At 42.9% G+C, this 20,578-nt stretch overlaps 2 protein-coding genes across 2 annotated transcripts; both read left to right on the top strand.

Moving 5' to 3' along the window:
* Positions 1-1,546: 1,546 nt before the first annotated feature.
* On the top strand, positions 1,547-2,506 carry LOC101111839 (olfactory receptor 6N2-like). Its single transcript, XM_004019282.3, has one exon. It carries the CDS (start codon positions 1,547-1,549, stop codon positions 2,504-2,506), a length of 960 nt encoding a protein of 319 aa, XP_004019331.3.
* A 1,158-nt stretch (positions 2,507-3,664) lies between these two features.
* Positions 3,665-10,704, top strand: LOC101114220 (olfactory receptor 10C1). Its single transcript, XM_060403763.1, has one exon. It carries the CDS (start codon positions 8,357-8,359, stop codon positions 9,362-9,364), a length of 1,008 nt encoding a protein of 335 aa, XP_060259746.1. The 5' UTR covers positions 3,665-8,356; the 3' UTR covers positions 9,365-10,704.
* The last annotated feature ends 9,874 nt before the right edge of the window (positions 10,705-20,578 follow it).

The following is a 20,578-nucleotide window of genomic DNA, read 5'->3' as shown; positions in this document are numbered from 1 at the left end:
TGATGTTTGCATGTGTGTGTTTGCGTATGTGTGTATAAATACATAAGTGAAAATAAAATATTCAAAAGTTAACATTCCAATATAAATAATGTTTCTCACACTGAGTGGAAAATATTCGGATGATTCTTAATTTCTTTTTAATACTTATCAAATTTTTTCTAGTTTTTCTTAACTAACTCAATGCACTTCTTTTTTAATATTTATTTATTTATTCAGCTATGCCAGGACTCGGTTGCAGCCTGAAGGATCTTTATCAACTAACATTTCTGACATCAAAATAAAATAAATATTTTAATACTGAAATAAAATATCCCTCTTGATACTGAAAGTGTATTTATTATAAAGTGGTGACACAAAAATTTACATTTAAGAAGTCACTGGTAATCTGACATCTTGGGCATATATATCAGATCATATTGAATATTAGATTTTGCATCATACCTTTACCTTGTGTCAAAACAATTTTTCATGTATTTTTTATTTCATGTATTTTAGTGTATAGCATAATTAATCTTACTCCTAATGTTGAATATATTTGATATTTCCATTTTTAGAGCACTTCAAATGAAGAAACCTGCAAGATGTGGAAAATATGTAAAACTCACGTCTCAATAATGTCAGTGCTATCACCTTCATCCATCCCAATGAACTTCAGCTATGCAAACCTGAGTATCCTCTGAGCCTTGCTTTTGTGATCAGTTTGGATTTAAGCACATATCTGTAACAGTTGTTTCCTTTCAAGGATCTTAGTTCAGTTCAGTTCAGTTCAAGGATCTTAACCCATCCCCACATTCCCATCTGGGAATCCAAGCCTACATTTACTCTTCACGTTAAACTATATTCCACTCCTTACCCTTCACTGAGCAAGACGATCTCTCTTACTCTGCCTTTGATTCTCAGAATCAGAGTCTCCATGAAGGGCCTCTATCCAGTCTTGTGCTGGAATCTGTACAAAGGGAAACACACTCACTACTCCCCACCTTCTGAGATCTGATGGCAAGACAGCTACTGTCCAGAGCAGGCAGATAGAAGATCAGTAAAATCCCATATCTTCTGCAAGTCTGAAGGTTAAAGATTCTTGGGATCAGAGAGCTCAGGGCTACACACTAACCAATCCTTGGAAATATTAAGTTAAATAATATGAACTTCCTGGTCTGAAGTCCAAAAAAGTTGATATCTACAATTATATGCAATTCAACCTATGCTTGGGGACAGCGTGGCTCCATGTTCACTCTAGTTAGAGCCACAGCTGAGTCCGCTCCTCTAATCATTCTAAAGAGAATTCCTGGGAAATATGGCATTTTAGGACCTATTTCAATGAGAAGAAAGAGAGAGCATCTTGAATATTTAGTAACCCTACTTTTGAAGAAGTAGACTACTCTCTGCTTTGGAGAAGCTCTGAGGCAGTCAAAGAGTGAATTAAAAGGAATACTGGGAGTGTGTGGAGTCCAGATGGTGGGATAAAGCTGGAGAGAAAACCATGTAACTTAAGACATCTCAAGATCTTCATATGTCTTCTCCATGCCCAGCTGACCCACGAGGCTGAATGGAGAGAGCCAACCGCACCTTGGTCACTCAATTTATCTTCATGAGATTTTCCAGCTCTCCATGTCTGCAGCTGCTCTTCTTCTCCCTCTTCCTCCTGGTCTACCTCTTATCCCTGGTGGGCAATGGGCTCATTGTGCTCATTGTGGCCCTGGACGGGAGCCTCCACACTCCCATGTACTTCTTTATCTGCAACCTCTCCTTGGTAGAGCTCTGGTACACCACAGTCACCGTGCCCAAAATGCTGGTCAACTTTCTCAGTTCCCAAGGGGTCATCTCAGTTCCCAGCTGCATCACCCAGTACTACTTCTTCTTCTCTTTGGCTGCCACAGAACTCTTCTTTCTCACCACCATGGCCTATGACCACTATGCGGCCATCTGCAGACCGCTCCACTACCCACTGCTGCTCAGCTCTCAAACGTGTGGTACCCTGGCTTGCATCTGTTGGTGTGTGGGATTCCTCTGCCCCATGTTCCCTTCATTCCTCCTTACACAGATCTCCTTCTGCACCCCCAACCAGATCAACCACTTCTTCTGTGACGCTGACCAGATTTTCCGCCTTTCTTGCACAGACACATACGACATCCAAGCTGTGGGCTATGCTTTTAGCACTGTCATTATCCTAGGGGCCCTGGTCTTTACCATGGCTTCCTATGCCCACATCCTGGCCACAATTCTAGCCATGGCCTCAGCTGCTGCTCGGCGGAAGGCCTTTTCCACGTGCACAGCTCATCTTTCCGCGGTCACCATCTACTTTGGCACTCTCATATTCATGTATGTCCGCCCCGCGGTTAAGTATGAGTCAACTATCAACAAGATTGTGGCTATTTTCTACTCAGTCATCACTCCCCTTCTCAATCCTCTCATCTATACACTCCCTAACAAGGATGTCAAGGAAGCTCTGAAAGTCTTGGTGTCCCGGATGAAAAAGGTCTACCGCTCCAGCAGGGAGAAAAAGTGATGGAGCCACAGGAGAAGCAGAGAAAGCAAAGCTGGCGGGATGTCCAGCAGAAAATAACTCCTAGTCATTGACTTTCACCTGTGCAAGGCAGCTTTTTTAATCATTAAGCTTAGCTTTTTATTTATTTTTTAATTTTTGGTTGCACTGTGTTTGTTACTTCATGAAGCCTTTCTCTAATTGCAACAAGTAGGGGTTGCTCTTGCCAGCGCACTGGCTTCTCACGGCAGTGGCTTCTTTCATTCTGGAGCACAGGCTCTAGGCGCAGGGGCCTGAGTGGTTGCAGTGCATGGGCTCAGTAGTTGCTCGCAGGCTCTAGAGCTCAGGCTCAGTAGTTCTGCCACACTCACTTTAGTTGCCCCAACCATGAGGAATCTTCCCAGAACAGGGATTGAACAAGTGTCCCTACATTTGTAGGCAGACTCCCATCCACTGTATGACCAGGGAAGTCCAATCGTTAAGTCTATATATTTGCTCTGGGAAGTTATCCGTGGCACATGTTAAGCAAAACAGTTGCTCTTTCTGCCAACCAGTGTGTCCATTTTTGCCTGTTCCTTCCATTTCTCAGCTTCTCCAGAGGAGTGAATACTCTCATGTTCATATAAGTGCTGGGAAATCGCACATGGTTTGTAGTCTGTACATCTGGGTTGGACATCCAGCTCCCTCACTTGCTATCAGGCAGGTAACCAAAGAACATCAAATCCTTTTTAGTTCTCTCAGAGAGAAGTTCTGATGTTCAGTAGACTTAATAACATGCAAAGCAGTGAATGAAGAAATGATGCAAAGCCGAAGAATTGATGCTTTTGAACTGTGGTGTTGGAGAAGACTCTTGAGAGTCCCTTGGACTGGAAAGAGATCCAACCAGTCCATCGTAAAGGAAATCAGTCCTGAATATTCATTGGAAGTACTGATGTTGAAGCTGAAACTCCAATACTCTGGCCACATGATGTGAACAACCGACTCATTGGAAAAGACCCTAAAGCTGGGAAAGATTGAAGGCGGGAGGAGAAGGGGACAACAGAGGATGAGATGGTTGGATGGCATCACTGACGCAATGGACATGAGTTTGAGTAGGCTTCAGGAGTTGGTGATGGATAGGGAAGACTGGTGTGCTGCAGTCCATGGGGACTGCAACCATGGGGTTGCAAAGAATCAGACATGACTGAGTAACTGAACTGAAAGCAGTGAACAAATGCTGGTTTATTAGATTAGATTGGCATGTAGTTTTCTTTCCTTGTAGTGCTGTTATGCACTGGACTGTGTGTGACCACCTCTCTCACCCCCAGAAAAATTCATATGTTGAAGCCCTGATGACCAATGCCTCAGAATGAGGCTGTATCTGGAGACAGCACCTTTAAAGAGATGATTAAGGATAAATGAGGTACCTGGAATGGGGTCTAATCCAATATGACTACTAGTATCCTTTTAAGAAGAGGCAGCTAGAACACAGATACACAGAGGGAAAACCAGTGTCTTAATACATAGGAGAAGACAGACTTCTATAAGCAATGAGAGTAGACTCAAGAAACTAACCTTGCCAACACTTGGATCTCCAGACTCCAGAACTGTGAGATAATGAATCTCTTTCTTAATCCATCCCATCTGTGATACTTTGTTATGGCACCCCAAATAAACTTTGCCTGTTATTTTCTTTTTTATTGAAGTTTAATTGATTCAAAATGTTATGTTAGTTTTAGGTGCACAGTAAAATGATTCATGTGTGTATATATATATATATATATATATATTCTTTTTCAGATTCTTTTCCCTTCAAGGTTATTACAAAATAGTGAGTACAGTTTCTTGTGCTATACAATAGATTCTTTATAGGTTATCTATTTTACATACAATAGTGGGTATCAGTTCAGTTCACTTCAGTTCAGTCGCTCAGTCGTGTCCGACTCTTTGCAACCCCATAAATCGCAGCACGCCAGGCCTCGCTGTCCATCACCAACACCCAGAGTTCACTCAGACTCACATCCATCCAGTCAGTGATGCCATCCAGCCATCTCATCTCTGTCATCCCCTTCTCCTCCTGCCCCCATCCCTCCCATCATCAGTCTTTTCCAATGAGTCAACTCTTCTCATGAGGTGGCCAAAGTACTGGAGCTTCAGCTTCAGCATCATTCCCTCCAAAGAAATCCCAGGGTTGATCTCCTTCAGAATGGACTGGTTGGATCTCCTTGCAGTTCAAGGGACTCTCAAGAGTCTTCTCCGACACCATAGTTCAAAAGCATCAATTCTTCAGCGCTCAGCTTTCTTCACAGTGCAACTCTCACATCCATACATGACCACTGGAAAAAACATAGCCATGAGTAGACGGACCTTTGTTGGCAAAATAATGTCTCTGCTTTTGAATATGCTATCTAGGTTGGTCATAACTTTTCTTCCAAGGAGTAAGCGTCTTTTAATTTCATGGCTACAGTCACCATCTGCAGTGATTTTGGAGCCTAAAAAAATAAAGTCTGACACAGTTTCCTCTGTTTCCCCATCTATTTCCCATGAAGTGATGGGACCAGATGCCATGATCTTCATTTTCTGAATGTTGAGCTTTAAGCCAACTTTTCCACTCTCCTCTTTCACTTTCATCAAGAGGCTTTTTAGTTCCTCTTCACTTTCTGCCATAAGGGTGGTGTCATCTGCATATCTGAGGTGATTGATATTTCTCCCGGCAATCTGGATTCCAGCTTGTGCTTCTTCCAGTCCAGCATTTCTCATGATGTACTCTGCATATAAGTCAAATAAGCAGAGTGACAATATACAGCCTTGACATACTCTTTCCTATTTGGAATCAGTCTGTTGTTCCATGTCCAGTTCTAACTGTTGCTTCCTGACCTGCATATAGGTTTCTCAAAAGGCAGGTCAGGTGGTCTGTATTCCCATCTCTTTCAGGTTTTTCCAGTTTATTGTGATCCACACAGTCAAAGGCTTTGGCATAGTCAATAAAGCAGAAATAGATGTTTTTTCTGGAACTCTCTTGCTTTTTCCATGATCCAGCGGATGTTGGCAATTTGATCTCTGGTTCCTCTGCCTTTTCTAAAACCAGCTTGAACATCAGGAATTTCATGGTTCACATATTGCTGAAGCCTGGCTTGGAGAATTTTGAGCATTTCTTTACTAGCGTGTGAGATGAGTGCAATTGTGCGGTAGTTTGAGCATTCTTTGGCATTGCCTTTCTTTGGGATTGGAATGAAAACTGACCTTTCATTTGCTGGCATACTGAGTGCAGCACTTTCACAGCATCATCTTTCAGGATTTGAAATAGCTCAACTGGAATTCCATCATCTCCACTAGCTTTGTTCGTAGTGATAATTTCTAAGGCCATATGTTAATAGAAAACTCCTAATTTTCCCTCCCCTCCTTTCCCCTTTGGTAACCATAAGTCTGTTTTCTATGTCTTTGGGTGTATTTCCATTTTGTATAGAAGTTCATTTGTATCATTTTTTAATTCCACATATAATCAATATTATATAATATTTGTCTTTGTCTGGTTTACTTTACTTAGCATGATAATCTCTAGGGTCCGTCCATGTTGCTGCAAATGGCATTATTTCATCCCTTTTTTGGCTAAGTAATATTCCTCTGTGTGTGCATGTGTGTGTGTGTGTGTGTGTGTGTGTGTGTGTACTACATCTCCTACATCCATTGATCTGTTGATGGACACTTAGGTTTCCTCCATTTCTTGACAATTATAAATAATGCTGCTATGATCATGGGTGCATATATCCTTTTAGTGTTTTGATTCAGTTTGGTTTGGATATATACCCAGGAGTGGAACTGCTGAGTCATTTGTAGTTTTTTGAGAAACTTCTGTACTGTTTACCATAGTGGCTGCACCAGTACATTCGCACCAACAGTATACAAGGGTTCTCTTTCTCCATATCCTCACCAACATTTGCTGTTTGTCTTCTTTTTGATTACAGCCATTCCAATAGATGTGAGGTGATAGGTCATTGTGTTTCAGGTTTGCATTTCCCTGATAATCAGCAATATTAAGCATCTTTTCATGTGCCTGATGGCCATCTGTATTTCCTCTTTGGGAAAAATGTCTCTTCAGTTCATCTGCCCATTTTTTAATTGGGTTAGAGTTTTGATGTTATGGGAGAGCTAAGAAAAACAATAGCCCTGGACATTTTCTCTGATATGCTCTTGACAGGTCACCCTACAATTTCTGCAACCTAAGAAACAGACCTTAAAATAACACATTAATTGGTTGCGTAAAGAGCACTTCCCTTTGGAAAGTCAAATATGCTTGAAGACTCAGGTCCTCAGAGACATGAAAGAGAAACCAAATTGAACAGTACCTTCCTCAGGAGGGATCCACTGTGTAGAGAAAGGAGAAAATAAGCAAGTCATCCAAGGCCATCTGCCTTCATCACTGGCTGTTTCTTCATATAAAAAGAAAGAATTCTGATAGCATCTCCTGAAAAACACTGAAAGAGCCATTAAGGTGGAATGAACCAAGGACTCTCGAACTGCAAAAGGACCTCAGTGTGTGAGCTTGTATTTTTAGTAGATGTTCTTGAATATGGTTTTATGTTTGCAAAGAATTTAGATTTATGCTTCTATTATATATCTGGGTGTATTTATAGTTCTAGGTTAAACAGATTTTCACATTCATTGTTATTTGTAGTGATATTTGCGTGTATATACAATACATAATTTATTTGTGATCTTAGCTGACTCTAGCATCTGAGGATATTGGGCTATTTTTCTGTGCTTGTGTTTAGAAATGTAATATGTTAGCATGTGGATCTGTGAAGTTTACACATGTGGTTTGGATTTTTGCATACATATTAAGATAAATAGAGATGAAGTTTGAGGGCTGTAAAATGCAGAAATAAGCAACCAGGAAGGACCCTGTCATCTCCTTCCTGAGTATCTTTAAAAACTAGAGCAATTCTCACTCCTTTGGATAATTAACAGTTTAACTGCCTATAGGAGAGAGAATCTTTCCAATTTCTTCTCTCCCCTTTGAAAACCATGAAATTTATCTCATTGCCATTAGATAGGAAACTGACAGGAAAAAAAAATAGAGGAAGGTTGAGTGGATTTGGTAACTGAAGAAAGAGCTGAAGTTGGTGCGGGGGTGGGGGGAACTATGTGAAAATTGTGTGAGAGGGGAGACAAACTGAGAGGCATGGAAAAAGGAACCATGTGAAAGAAGGAAAGTAAAAGACAGATACAGAAGGACTCAAAAAGTAAAAAAAAAAAAAAAAAATCCGACTAAACTGGGATTTTTCATGCCCTCCCTGAACGTGGAACACATCTAACTTTGAGGAAGGAAATATCTGCTGGGAGGGAAAATTCTGTCCCCAGCACTGTGGGAAGGATGAGCAAGGGAAAAAAGAGTAAAAAGGAGGCTAGAATGATCCAGCCCTCATCCCTGGAGCAACTGAAAACAGAATTCAGTGTGTTGTTATGAAAGGTGGGCACTACCAGGGAGAAGTCAGGTGAGGGAGTTAGGCACAGAGAGCACCATTCACCCAGGGTTCCAAGAGCCAGCAAGAGTCTAATATGGATTCAAGGCTGTGCTGCCTCAAAGGCCATGAAAGCCTAAAAGACAGAAGTTCCAATGCTTTGCTCAGATACAAGAAGAGGTCATCTTTTTTAAAACTTCAAATTTTGAAACAAGGTTTATCTATTTTTAATTGTTGGCCAGACCCTGTGTCACGTGAGATCTTAGTTCCCCTACCAGGCATGGAACCCGCATCCCCTGCACTGGAAGGAGGAGTCTTAACCATCTGACCGACAGAGAAGTTCAAGACTCCATCTTTGCCCACCTCACGATTTCATAATTGCAACTTTCCCTCACCATTTCTTTCGTCCTTCATCACAAGGGATTTGAGCAGGATGCCTACGAACACCTCCGTGGTGACCGGATTCATTCTTGTCGGCTTCTCCCGCCTGACCAGCCTCCAGGGCTTACTCTTCTCCTTCTTTCTCACCGTCTACCTGCTCACCGTGGCTGGCAACCTCCTCATCGTGGTGCTGGTCTCCGCTGACGCTGCCCTCTGGACCCCCATGTACTTCTTCCTTCGAAACCTCTCAACCCTGGAGATCGGCTACACGTCTGTCACGGTCCCCCTGCTGCTTCACCACCTCCTCACCAGTCAGCACCGCATCCCTCGCTCTGGTTGCGCTCTCCAAATGTTCTTTCTCCTTTTCGGTGCCACAGAGTGTTGCCTCCTGGCAGCCATGGCCTATAACCGCTATGCCGCCATATGCCAACCCCTTCGCTACCCACTGCTGCTGAGCCAACGGACATGCCTGTGTCTAGCTGGGTCAGCGTGGGCCTGTGGGGCACTGGTGGGCCTGGGCCACACCTCCTTTGTCTTCTCCTTGCCCTTCTGTGGCCGCAAGGCCATCCCACACTTCCTCTGTGAGATCCAGGCTGTCCTGCAGCTGGTATGTGGCAACACCTCTCTCAACGAACTACAGATTATCCTGGCCGCTGCTCTCCTCATCCTCTGTCCCTTTGGCCTCATCCTGGGTTCCTATGGGCATATCATGGCTACGATCTTCCAGATCCCGTCTGCTGCTGGCCGCCTCAAAGCCTTCTCCACCTGCTCCTCCCACCTGGTGGTGGTGTCCCTTTTCTATGGCACCGCCATCTTTATCTACATCCGGCCTAAGGCCAGCTATGATCCCGCCAGTGACCCTCTTGTCTCCCTCTTCTATGCTGTAGTCACCCCCATCCTCAATCCCATCATCTACAGCCTCCGGAACGCTGATGTCAAGGCTGCCCTAAAGAGACTAATTCAGAAAAGTAAATCACCAACACTATTCTGCCTTCTCCTAAGAAACAGGAAATATTTAGGATGGAGGATTAACTTTACAAGCAGACAAGCTGATAATTAGGAAAACGTTACAAATTGTCATTCTCACCAAGGAAGGTAATAAAATAGTAAATCCATCACCAGACAGAAAAGCCCTTAAGAAGAGAGAGCAATGAAAAAAGTTTCAATAAAGGTAAGTTCTTATGAGAATCGGGCTTCCCTGGTGGCTCAGATGATAAAGAATCCATCTGCAATGCAGAAGACCTGGGTTCCATTCAAGACCATAATTTTTCCAGGTGATTACCTGTGTGATAACAGGAGAACTATATCATCACTCTGAGCCTTAATCTATTTATCCATGAAATTTGCATAACAATAGAGTATTTCTTTGGGTTTGTTGAGGATTTATAGACTTGTTAAATAGCCAGGTTCAATGTCTCACACAAAATAGTGTCTCCATAAATGGTTTTATTAGAGAGCCAGACAGATCTGTCTAGAGGATAATATCCATTGCACATTGGGCACCTTTGCTGGGAGAGACAAGGCTCTTCTTGGAGTGTCAGGACCTCCTGCACCAAGATTCAAAAGAGTGGAAGAAGAGACTCCACACCCATCACAGACATAAAGACAACCAGGCCACTATAGAGCAGATATAATGGCAAAGTACAGAAGAGTCAGAGACACACAGAACAAAAATATAAGATGAGCTGAGACCATCAGAAACCATGTCTCGGGGGCAAATATTCAGTCACTATTAAAAATCTAATCCATACTCGTTTTCTTATATGCAATACTTTATTGAGTTTTACAAGCATTTAGATGGTGCTTGCTAGCTGGTTGAGGAAATAATGCTCACTCCTGTGAATCTGGGCCTCCCTGGCGGCTCAGTTGATAAAGAATCCACCTGCAATGTGGGAGCGCTACCCACTCCAGTATTCTGGCCTGGAGAATTCCATAGTATAGTCCATGGGGTTGCAAAGAGTTGGACATGCTGTTGGACACACACACACACACGCATGCACGCACACACTTGTGAAACCACTCCCACATGCATGACATGAAAGAATTCAAGCCCTTCAAAAGTTTTCTCATGTCCTGTTTCAATTTCTCCCTTCTACCCCTCCACACATTGCTCATTCCCAAGCAACCTCTGATCAGCTTTCTGTGGCTATAGATTTTTTTGCCTCTTCTAGAGTTTTATATAAATGGAATTACAAAGTATGTACTCTTTTATGACTTCTTTCATTCAGCACAATTAACTTGAAAATTATCTATGTTGTATGAATCAACAGCTCATTTCTTTTTATTGCTGTGTCATTCCATTATACAAACATACAACAAAATATTTATCCATTAACCTACTGGTGGAAATTTGGGTTGTTTTCAGTTTCTGGTTATTACAAATAAAGCTGCTCTGAACACTATGTACAAGTCTTTGTCTGCTTTTATTTCTTGTCAGTTAATATTTAGGTGTGGAATAGCTGGATCATACAGAAAGTGTTTAACTTTTTAAGAAACTAATTAATCACTTTGTCCTGCTTGCATGACAACTAGTAAACTTAAAGCCAAATTTGTAAGCCATCTCCAGGTACATTCCCTCACAGTACCCTTTTTAAATATTCACCTAATATCTGACATCACCTTAGTTTTTCTATTCTGCCATTTTCTTTGTTCAGTCTACCTCATCCTTACTTTGTGGATAATATGTAAGGCTTGTTAAAGTTTTTCTAGAACAAGATCTAGGGTCATGAGCATAGAAAAGACAGCAGAGAGGAGGGCTGAAAGGAAAAGGGCTGACTCAAATGAGCTCTATGTCAGGTTCAAGCTCCACTATTCCATGTCAATTTCCCTGAGGACTTTCTGCTTCTTGTGGCTAATTCTTGGATAAAGAACCAAAAAGAAGATCTGGTAAACGCTCCCTCCCCACCGTTGCTACCAAGGCATCTTTAACTACATTGTGTATGTGTGTTAGTCACTCAGTTGTGTCCAACTCTCTGCAACTCCATGGCTCCTCACCAGGATCCTCTGTCCGTGGTTCTTCAGTCAAGAATGCTGGAGTGGGTAGCCATTACCTTCTCTGGGGGATCTTCTGACCCAGGGATCGAATCTGGGTCTCCTGCATTGCAGGTGGACTCTTTAACCATCTGAGCCACCAGGGAAGCTTGAATCTTGTCCAATACAAGCTGTCCCCTTGGTCGCCATGCCAAATACCACTCAAAATAGACAGCAAGTTTCTAAATTCTGAACTATGACCCCAGATATAAGAGAATTCACATTTCTGTTTATTCACGTGGAGAGCAGACAAGCATATGTTCATTTGGAAAGAAGGAAAAGATACAGGGAGGAGCCAGTTATCAGAGAGATCTCTGGGTGGCCAATGTCCATTTTCACCCAAGGTTAAGGAATCTACTGACAAATCCAAATCTGCTCCCCAAATCCAATGTGGCTTCTGCCCCATCTTTCTGATGGATGCTCATCATATCTGGGAGCTGTATCTAGGCAGCCAGTATCTCACCAAGAAAATGTCATCTGAGGTTATTGTCTCACACAGGCCATAGCCCTGTGTCTGGATGAGATCTCCCAAAGAGGAAAGTCTCATCAGCATCTATAGTATTATTAGGAGGCAGTCCCAACATCGTGGTGGATTTGCACCAGACACATGCACTAAAAACAGTAACACAACTGCCTGACAAGGTACCTGAAGCACACTTTTAAAGGCTCATAAAAGCCCTTCCCTTTGAATAACAGGCAATTTTTACTTTAGGAATTTCTGAAAACGTTATCGTTTTTCATTCACAGGTTAATGTAGAGTTCTAAGAGCAAGACACTTCAGAACATGAAACTTAGACATATAGAGAGGCCAAACAAAAACAAAGGGTCTGGGAACTTCCCTTATGGTCCAGTGGTTAAGACTCTGTACTTCCACTGCAAGCAGGTACAGATTCCATTCCTGGTCAGGGAACTACGATTCCGCATGTCCTCCAGCCAAAATGTTAAGTAAATAAAATAAAAGGAAGAGTCTGAAAAGGTGGCCAAGTCCGAGTCTGTCCATGTCCCAGTGTGCCCTGGTCAACCGTAGGGCTTCTCCTGGGTAAGCCAGTCTTCATCTGGGCTCTCTCATTTCCTTGCACTTCTCTGAGCTTTTCGAACTAATGAGACAACAGACAAGTTTATAACGCGCCCTCTTGTGGTCAGGGACTGGTACAGATTACAATCTCCATCTCTTCAATACAGACTGTACAGACTGGAACACTTTGATTACCTTTGGTTTGGATTTGGGTGGGAACGTGCAGAGATGGAGCTGAGGGCTCTATACTACTGCCTTTTCACTAAACTAGGATAGAGGTTCTTAAAATGCAGTCTCCTAACCAGCAGGAACGATATCTCTCAGGAACATAGACATGTAAAATTCTCAGGGGCCTCCCCAGACCTACTGAATCAGGAATTCTGTGGGTAAAATCCAGCTTAAAGACTAAAATTAGTATCCTAGACCTTAGCTCAAGGGATACTTGCGCCAGTATTTCAGGATCTGGTCTTGCTCTCCAGAATTCTGGAGATGATGCAGTTCTCCATTATGACCACAGGGTGGCATACCAATCCTGACATCCTAAAATTCAGTCGCTCAGTCCGACTCTGCCAAGGACAGTCCTCATGGAAGGCAACACATCAGGCTTCTGTCTTCCACTATTTGCCGCAGTTTGTTCAACTCATGTCCATTAAGTCGATGATGCCATCCAACCATCTCACCTTCTGTCATCCCCTTCTCCTGCCTTCAATCTTTCCGGCATCAGGGTCTTTTCCAATGAGTTGGCTCTTCGCATCAGGTGGCCAAAGTATCGGGAGTTTCAGCTTCAGCATCAGTCCTTCCAATGAATATTTAGGATTGATTTCCTTTAGGATTCACTGGTTTGATCTCTTTCCACTCCAAGGGACTCTCAAGAGTCTTCTCCAGCGCCACAGTTCAAAAGCATCAGTTCTTCAGCGCTCAGTATTTTTTATTGCCCAGTTTTCACATCTGTACATGACTACCAAAAAACCATAGCTTTGACTATGTGGACCTTTGTTGGCAAAGTACTCTCTCTGATTTTTAATATGCTGTCTAGATTGGTCATGGAGAAGGTAATGGCACCCCACTCCAGTACTCTTGCCTGGAAAATCCCATGGATGGAGGAGCCTGGTGGGCTGCAGTTCATGGGGTCGCTGAGAGTTGGACACGACTCAGTGACTTTACTTTCACTTTTCACTTTCCTGCATTGGAGAAGGAAATGGCAACCCACTCCACTGTTCTTGCCTGGAGAATCCCAGGGACAGCAGAGCCTGGTGAGCTGCCGTCTATGGGATCGCACAGAGTCAGACACGACTGAAGTGACTTAGCAGCAGCAGATTGGTCATAGCTTTTCTTCCAAGGAGCAAGTGTCTTTTAATTTCATGACTGCAGCCACTGTCTGTAGTGATTTGAAGCCCAAGAAAATAGTCTGTCACTGTTTCCATTGTTTCCCCATCTATTTGCCATGAAGTGATGGGACCAGATGCCATGATCTTCGTTTTTTGAATGTTGAGTTTTAAGCCAGCTTTTTCACTCTCCTCCTTCACCTTCATCAAAAGGCTCTTTAATTCCTCTTCCCTTTCTGCCATTAGGGTGGTGTCATCTGCATATCTGAGGTGATTGATGTTTCTCCCAGCAATATTGATTCCAGCTTGTGCTTCATGCAGTCCAGCATTTCCCATGATGTGCTCTGCATATAAGTTAAATAAGCAGGGTGACAATATACAGCCTTGACGTACTCCTTTCCCATTTTGAACCAGTCCGTTGTTTTATGTGCAGTTCTAACAGTTGCTTCTTGACCTGCATACAGGTTTCACATGAGGCAGATAAGGTGGTCTAGTGTTCCCATCACTTTAAGAATTTTCCACAGTTTGTTGTGATCCATACAGCCAAAGGCTTTGTCATAGTCAATGAGGCACAGGCAGATTTTTCTGGAATTTTTTTGCTTTTTCTATGATACACTGGATGTTGACAATTTGATCTCTGGTTCCTCTGCCTTTTCTAAATCCAGCTTGTACTTCTGGAAGTTCTTGCCTCACATACTGTTGAAGTCTAACTTGAAGGATTTTGAGCACGACCTTCCTAGGATGTGAAATGAGTACAATTGTGTGGTAATTAGAATATTCTTAGGCATTGCCTTTCTTTGGGATTGGAATGAAAACACCTTTTCCAGTCCAGTGGCCACTACGGAGTTTTCTAAATTTGCTGGCACATTGAGTGCAGCACTTTCATAGCATCATCTTTTAGGATTTGAAATAGCTCAGCTGGAATTCCATCTCCTCCATTAGCTTTATTCATACCGATGCTTCCTAAGGCCCATTTGACCATGCACTCCAGGATGTCTGGCTCTAAGTGAGTGATCACACCATTGTGGTTATCTGGGTCATGAAGATCTTTTTTGTATAGTTCTTCTGTGTATTGTTGCCATCTCTTCTTAAAATCTTCTGCTTCTGTTAGGTCCATACCATTTCTGTCCTTTATTGTGCCTAGGAGGAGGGCCGAGAGGAGCTACTCCATGTTCAAGGTCAGGAGGGGCAGTGGGGAGGAGATACCCCTCGTCCAAGGTAAGAAGCAGCAGCTGTACTTTGCTGGAGCAGCCGTGAAGAGATACCCTACGTCCAAGGTAAGAGAAACCCAAGTAAGACGGTAGGTGTTGCAAGAGGGCATCAGAGGGCAGACACACTGAAACCATACTCACAGAAAACTAGCCAATCTGATCACATGGACCACAGCCTTGTCTAACTCAATGAAACTAAGCCATGCCCCGTGGGGCCACTCAAGACGGGCGGGTCATGGTGGAGAGGTCTGACAGAATGTGGTCCACTGGAGAAGGGAATGACAAACCACTTCAGTATTCTTGCCTTGAGAACCCCATGAACAGTATGAAAAGGCAAAATGTTAGGATACTGAAAGAGGAACTCCCCACATCAGTAGGTGCCCAACACACTACTGGAGATCAGTGGAGAAATAACTCCAGAAAGAATGAAGGGATGGAGCCAAAGCAAAAACAATACCCAGTTGTGGATGTGACTGGTGATAAAAGCAAGGTCCAATGCTGTAAAAAGCAAAATTGCATAGGAACCTGGAATGTTAGGTCCATGAATCAAGGCAAATTGGAAGTGGTCAAACGGGAGATGGCAACATTCTAGGAATCAGTGAACTAAAATGGATTGGAATGGGTGAATTTAACTCAGATGACCATTATATCTACTACTGCAGGCAGGAATCCCTTAGAAGAAATGGAGTAGCCATCATGGTCAACAAAAGAGTCTGAAATGCAGTACTTGGATGCAATCTCAAAAACGACAGAATGATCTCTGTTCATTTCCAAGGCAAACAATTCAGTATCACAGTAATCCAAGCCTATGCCTGAAACAGTAACATGAAGAAGCTGAAGTTGAATGGTTCTATGAAGACCTACGAGACGTTTTAGAACTAACACCCAAAAAAGATGTCCTTTTCATTATAGGGGACTGGAATGCAAAAGTAGGAAGTCAAGAAACACCTGGAGTAACAGGCAAATTTGGCCTTGGAATACAGAATGAAGCAGGACAAAGGCTAATACAGTTTTGCCAAGAGAACTACTGGTCATAGCAAACACCCTCCTCCAACAACACAAGAGAATACTGTAAACATGGACATCACCAGATGGTCAACACCGAAATCAGATTGATTATATTCTTTGCAGCCAAAGATGGAGAAGCTCTCTACAGTCAGCAAAAACAAGACCAGGAGCTGACTGTGGCTCAGATCATGAACTCCTTATTGCCAAATTCAGACTTAAATTGAAGAAAGTAGGGAAAACCACTTGACCATTCAGGTATGACCTAAATCAAATCCCTTATGATTATACAGTGGAAGTGAAAAATAGATTCAAGGGACTAGATCTGATAGATAGAGTGCCTGATGAACTATGGAATGAGGTTCATGACCTTGCACAGGAGACAGGGATCAAGACCATCACCATGGAAAAGAAATGCAAAAAAGCAAAATGGCTGTCTGAGGAGGCCTTACAAATAGCTATGAAAAGAAGAGGAGTGAAAAGCAAAGGAGAAAAGGAAAGATATAAGCATCTGAATGCAGAGTTCCAGAGAATAGCAAGGAGAGATAAGGAAGCCTTCCTCAGCGATCAATGCAAAGAAATAGAGGAAAACAATAGAATGGGAAAGACTAGAGATCTCTTCAAGAAAATTAGAGATACCAAGGGAATATTTCATGCAAAGATGGGCTTGATAAAGGACAGAAATGGTATGGACTTAACAGAAGCAGAAGATTTTAAGAAGAGGTGGCAAGAATATACAGAAGAACTATACAAAAAAGATCTTCACGACCAAGATAAGCACAATGGTGTGATCACTCACCTAGAGCCAGACATCCTGGAATGTGAAGTCAAGTGGGCCTTAGGAGGCATCACTACGAACAAAGCTAGTGGAGGTGATGGAATTCCAGTTGAGCTGTTTCAAATCCTGAAAGACGATGCTGTGACAGTGTTGCACTCAATATGCCAGCAAGTTTGGAAAACTCAGCAGTGGCCACAGGACTGGAAAAGGTCAGTTTTCATTCCAATCCCAAAGAAAGGCAATGCCAAAGAATGCTCAAACTACTGCATAATTGCACTCATCTCACATGCTAGTAAAGTAATGCTCAAAATTCTCCAAGCCAGGCTTCAGCAATACGTGAACCATGAACTTCCAGATGTTCAAGCTGGTTTTAGAAAAGGCAGAGGAGCCAGAGGTCAAATTGCCAACATCCGCTGGATCATGGAAAAAGCAAGAGAGTTCCAGAAAAACATCTATTTCTGCTTTATTGACTATGCCAAAGCCTTTGACTGTGTGGATCCCAACAAACTGTGGAAAATTCTGAGAGAGATGGGAATACCAGACCACCTGACCTGCCTTTTGAGAAACCTATATGCAGGTCAAGAAGCAACAGTTAGAACTGGACATGGAACAACAGACTGGTTCCAAATAGGAAAAGAGTACGTCAAGGCTGTATATTGTCACTCTGCTTATTTAACTTATATGCAGAGTACATCATGAGAAATGTTGGGCTGGAAGAAGCACAAGCTGGAATCAAGATTGCCGGGAGAAATATCAATCACCTCAGATATGCAGATGACACCACCCTTATGGCAGAAAGTGAAGAGGAATGAAAAAGCCTCTTGATGAAAGTGAAAGAGGAGAGTGAAAAAGTTGGCTTAAAGCTCAACATTCAGAAAACGAAGATCATGGCATCTGGTCCCATCACTTCATGGGAAATAGATGGGGAAACAGAGGAAACTGTGTCAGACTTTATTTTGGGGGGCTCCAAAATCACTGCAGATGGTGACTGTAGCCATGAAATTAAAAGACGCTTACTCCTTGGAAGAAAAGTTATGACCAACCTAGATAGCATATTCAAAAGCAGAGACATTACTTTGCCAACAAAGGTCCGTCTACTCAAGGCTATGGTTTTTCCAGTGGTCATGTATGGATGTTAGAGTTGGACTGTGAAGAAAGCTGAGTGCTGAAGAATTGATGCTTTTGAACTGTGGTGTTGGAGAAGACTCTTGAGAGTCCCTTGGACTGCAAGGAGATCCAAGCAGTCCATTCTGAAGGAGATCAGTCCTGGGTGTTCATTGGAAGGACTGATGCTAAAGCTGAAACTCCAGTACTTTGGCCACCTGGCGTGAAGAGTTGACTCATTGGAAAAGACTCTGATGATGGGAAGGATTAGGGGCAGGAGAAGAAGGGGACGACAGAGGATGAGATGGCTGGATGGCATCACCGACTTGATGGACATGAGTTTGAGTGAACTCCGGGAGTTGGTGATGGACAGGGAGGCCTGGCGTGCTGCGATTCATGGGGTGGCAAAGAGTGGGACACAACTGAGCGACTGAACTAAACTTGCATGCAATGTTCCCTTGGTATCTCTACTTTTTTTGAAGAGAGCTCCAGTCTTTCCCATTCTATTGTTTTCCTCTATTTCTTTGCATCTCTCCTTGCTATTCTTTGGAACTGCTGATATTTTGACCTAAAGTGTATAGTATGCAATGACATAGGGAAAGGCCTCTGCCCAGAACTTGCTAGGCTCCAGGAAAGTTCAGAAAAATTAGAAAGTCAAAATAAAAGTATTTTTAAACCAGTTGCCAAGAATGCACAGAAAACTGGGGCTAGTCAAATAATTCATCTAGAAAGAGAAGTGCTGGCTTCCACCAACCACAAGCTTAAAAATAATTTTTTTCCAGCAAAAAAACAGCTGATTGAAGGGAAAAGTCGGTGCACAGGGAAACATACAGGAATTACCAACCTCCAGGAAGTGCATCCAGTAGAATTTGGTGATAACTTTCAGTTCCATAAAGTCTGATTTTCAGTTAGAGGACTGAGCAAAGAATGGTATTGCTACCCTCACCATATCACCTCTGACACCTCTTCAACCAGAAAACATCAAGTGCTGAGAGGAAACCAGGCCACTAGCTTTCCACCCACCATCTCCCCTGTGTTTGACTTCTACCCCCTGTTTTGAGTTCTGTGGAAACAAAAAATGTTGCTTGTTTGGCCTTTTTAATTGCTAGTCACACAGACTCCCACCACATCCTGCCCTAATGCAACACTTAGGCAGGAAGCTGCACCAGTGAAGCAGAGTACAATTCTAAAGAAAACAACACAATCCCGTAACACCAAAATTCAGAACTCTGAAACCCGAAGATTTGGGTGAGGGAGGAGGAGCAAGTTCACCATGGGGTGGTACAAATGAGGAAACTTGGGCTGCACGGCTCAGGTCATTTAGGAGGTGAAATTATTTCAGGGGACCTCTTCAAAAGGGGGCCACCTGTTCCTCCCTCTTTATCTTCTACCATGAGACAGACCAGGGGCTCCAACAAGTGAGAGTAAAAACCTTAGAAAATAAGATGATGTAAGTTAGATGAGAAAATTCTACAGACAGATTTAACCTGAGCACATACCACCTGCCCCATACTTTCTGCTCCAGGATCATTCCCTGAGGACCCAGGGATTAGCTTTGTGATGCTCTCTAGGATTTCTTACACTTCTGGGATAGGGGCAGGGAAGAAACTGAAGAGGCAGGAAGGACTGAGGACTGCTTAGAAACCCTACTTAGTAACAACCAACCCCAGAGATTTGCCTGAAGGCCACTCAGTTCAGTTTAGTTAGTCATGTCTGACTCTTTGCAACCCCATGGACTGCAGCACACCAGTCTTCCCTGTCCATCACTAACTCCCAGAGCCTACTCAAACTCATGTCCATCAAGTCAGTGATGCCATCCAACCATCTCATCCTCTGTCATTCCATTTTCCTCCCGCCTTCAATCTTTCCCAGCATCAGGGTCTTTTCCAATGAGTCAGTTCTCCACAACAGGTGGCCAAAGTATTGGAGTTTCAGCTTCAGCATCAGGCCTTCCAATGAATATTTAGTACTGATTTCCTTTAGGATGGACTAGTTGGATCTCCTTCAGTCTAAGAGACTCTCAAGGATCTTCTCCAACACAACAGTTCAAAAGCACCAATTCTTCAGCGCTCAGCTTTCTTTATAGTTCAACTCTCACATCCATACATGACTACTGGAAAAACCATAGCTTTGACTAGATGGACCTTTGTTGGCAAAGTAATCTCTGCTTTTTAATATGCTGTCTAGGTTGGTCATAGCTTTTCTTCTAAGGAGCAAGTGTCTTTTAATTTCATGGGCGCAGTCATCATCTGCAGTGATTTTGGAGCCCCCAGAAATTAAGTCTGACACTGTTTCCCATCTATTTCCCATGAAGTGATGGGACCAGATGCCATGATCTTCGTTTTCTGAATGTGTAGCTTTAAGCCAACTTTTTCGCTCTCCTCTTTCACTTTCCTTAAGAGGCTTTTTAGTTCCTCTTCACTTTCTGCCATAAGGGTGGTGTCATCTGCATATCTGAGGTGATTGATATTTCTGCAAGCAATCTGGATTCCAGCTTGTGCTTCTTCCAGTCCAACGTTTCTCATGATGTACTCTACATATAAGTTAAATAAGCAGGGTGAAAATATACAGCCTTGACGCACTCCTTTTCCTATTTGGAACCAGTCTGTGGTTCCATGTCCAGTTCTAACTGTTGCTTCCTGACCTGCATACAGATTTCTCAAGAGGCAGATTAGGTGGTCTGGTATTCCCATCTCTTTCAGAATTTTCCACAGTTTATTGTTCAGACTAGTTTCAGGGAATTTGGGGAGACGGGTTTGTGCATGTACACTTAGGGTATATAAGGTTTTCACAAAAACTGTTTGGG

This window comes from Ovis aries, chromosome 20 (assembly GCF_016772045.2).
Source record: "Ovis aries strain OAR_USU_Benz2616 breed Rambouillet chromosome 20, ARS-UI_Ramb_v3.0, whole genome shotgun sequence".
Taxonomy (NCBI): domain Eukaryota; kingdom Metazoa; phylum Chordata; class Mammalia; order Artiodactyla; family Bovidae; genus Ovis; species Ovis aries.
This window is presented reverse-complemented; position numbering and strand designations above follow the sequence as displayed.

Excerpts from the sequence above, each read along its gene's own strand:
- LOC101111839 (XM_004019282.3), top strand. The coding sequence starts at position 1,547 with ATGGAGAGAGCCAACCGCACCTTGGTCACTCAATTTATCTTCATGAGA.
- LOC101114220 (XM_060403763.1), top strand. The coding sequence starts at position 8,357 with ATGCCTACGAACACCTCCGTGGTGACCGGATTCATTCTTGTCGGCTTC.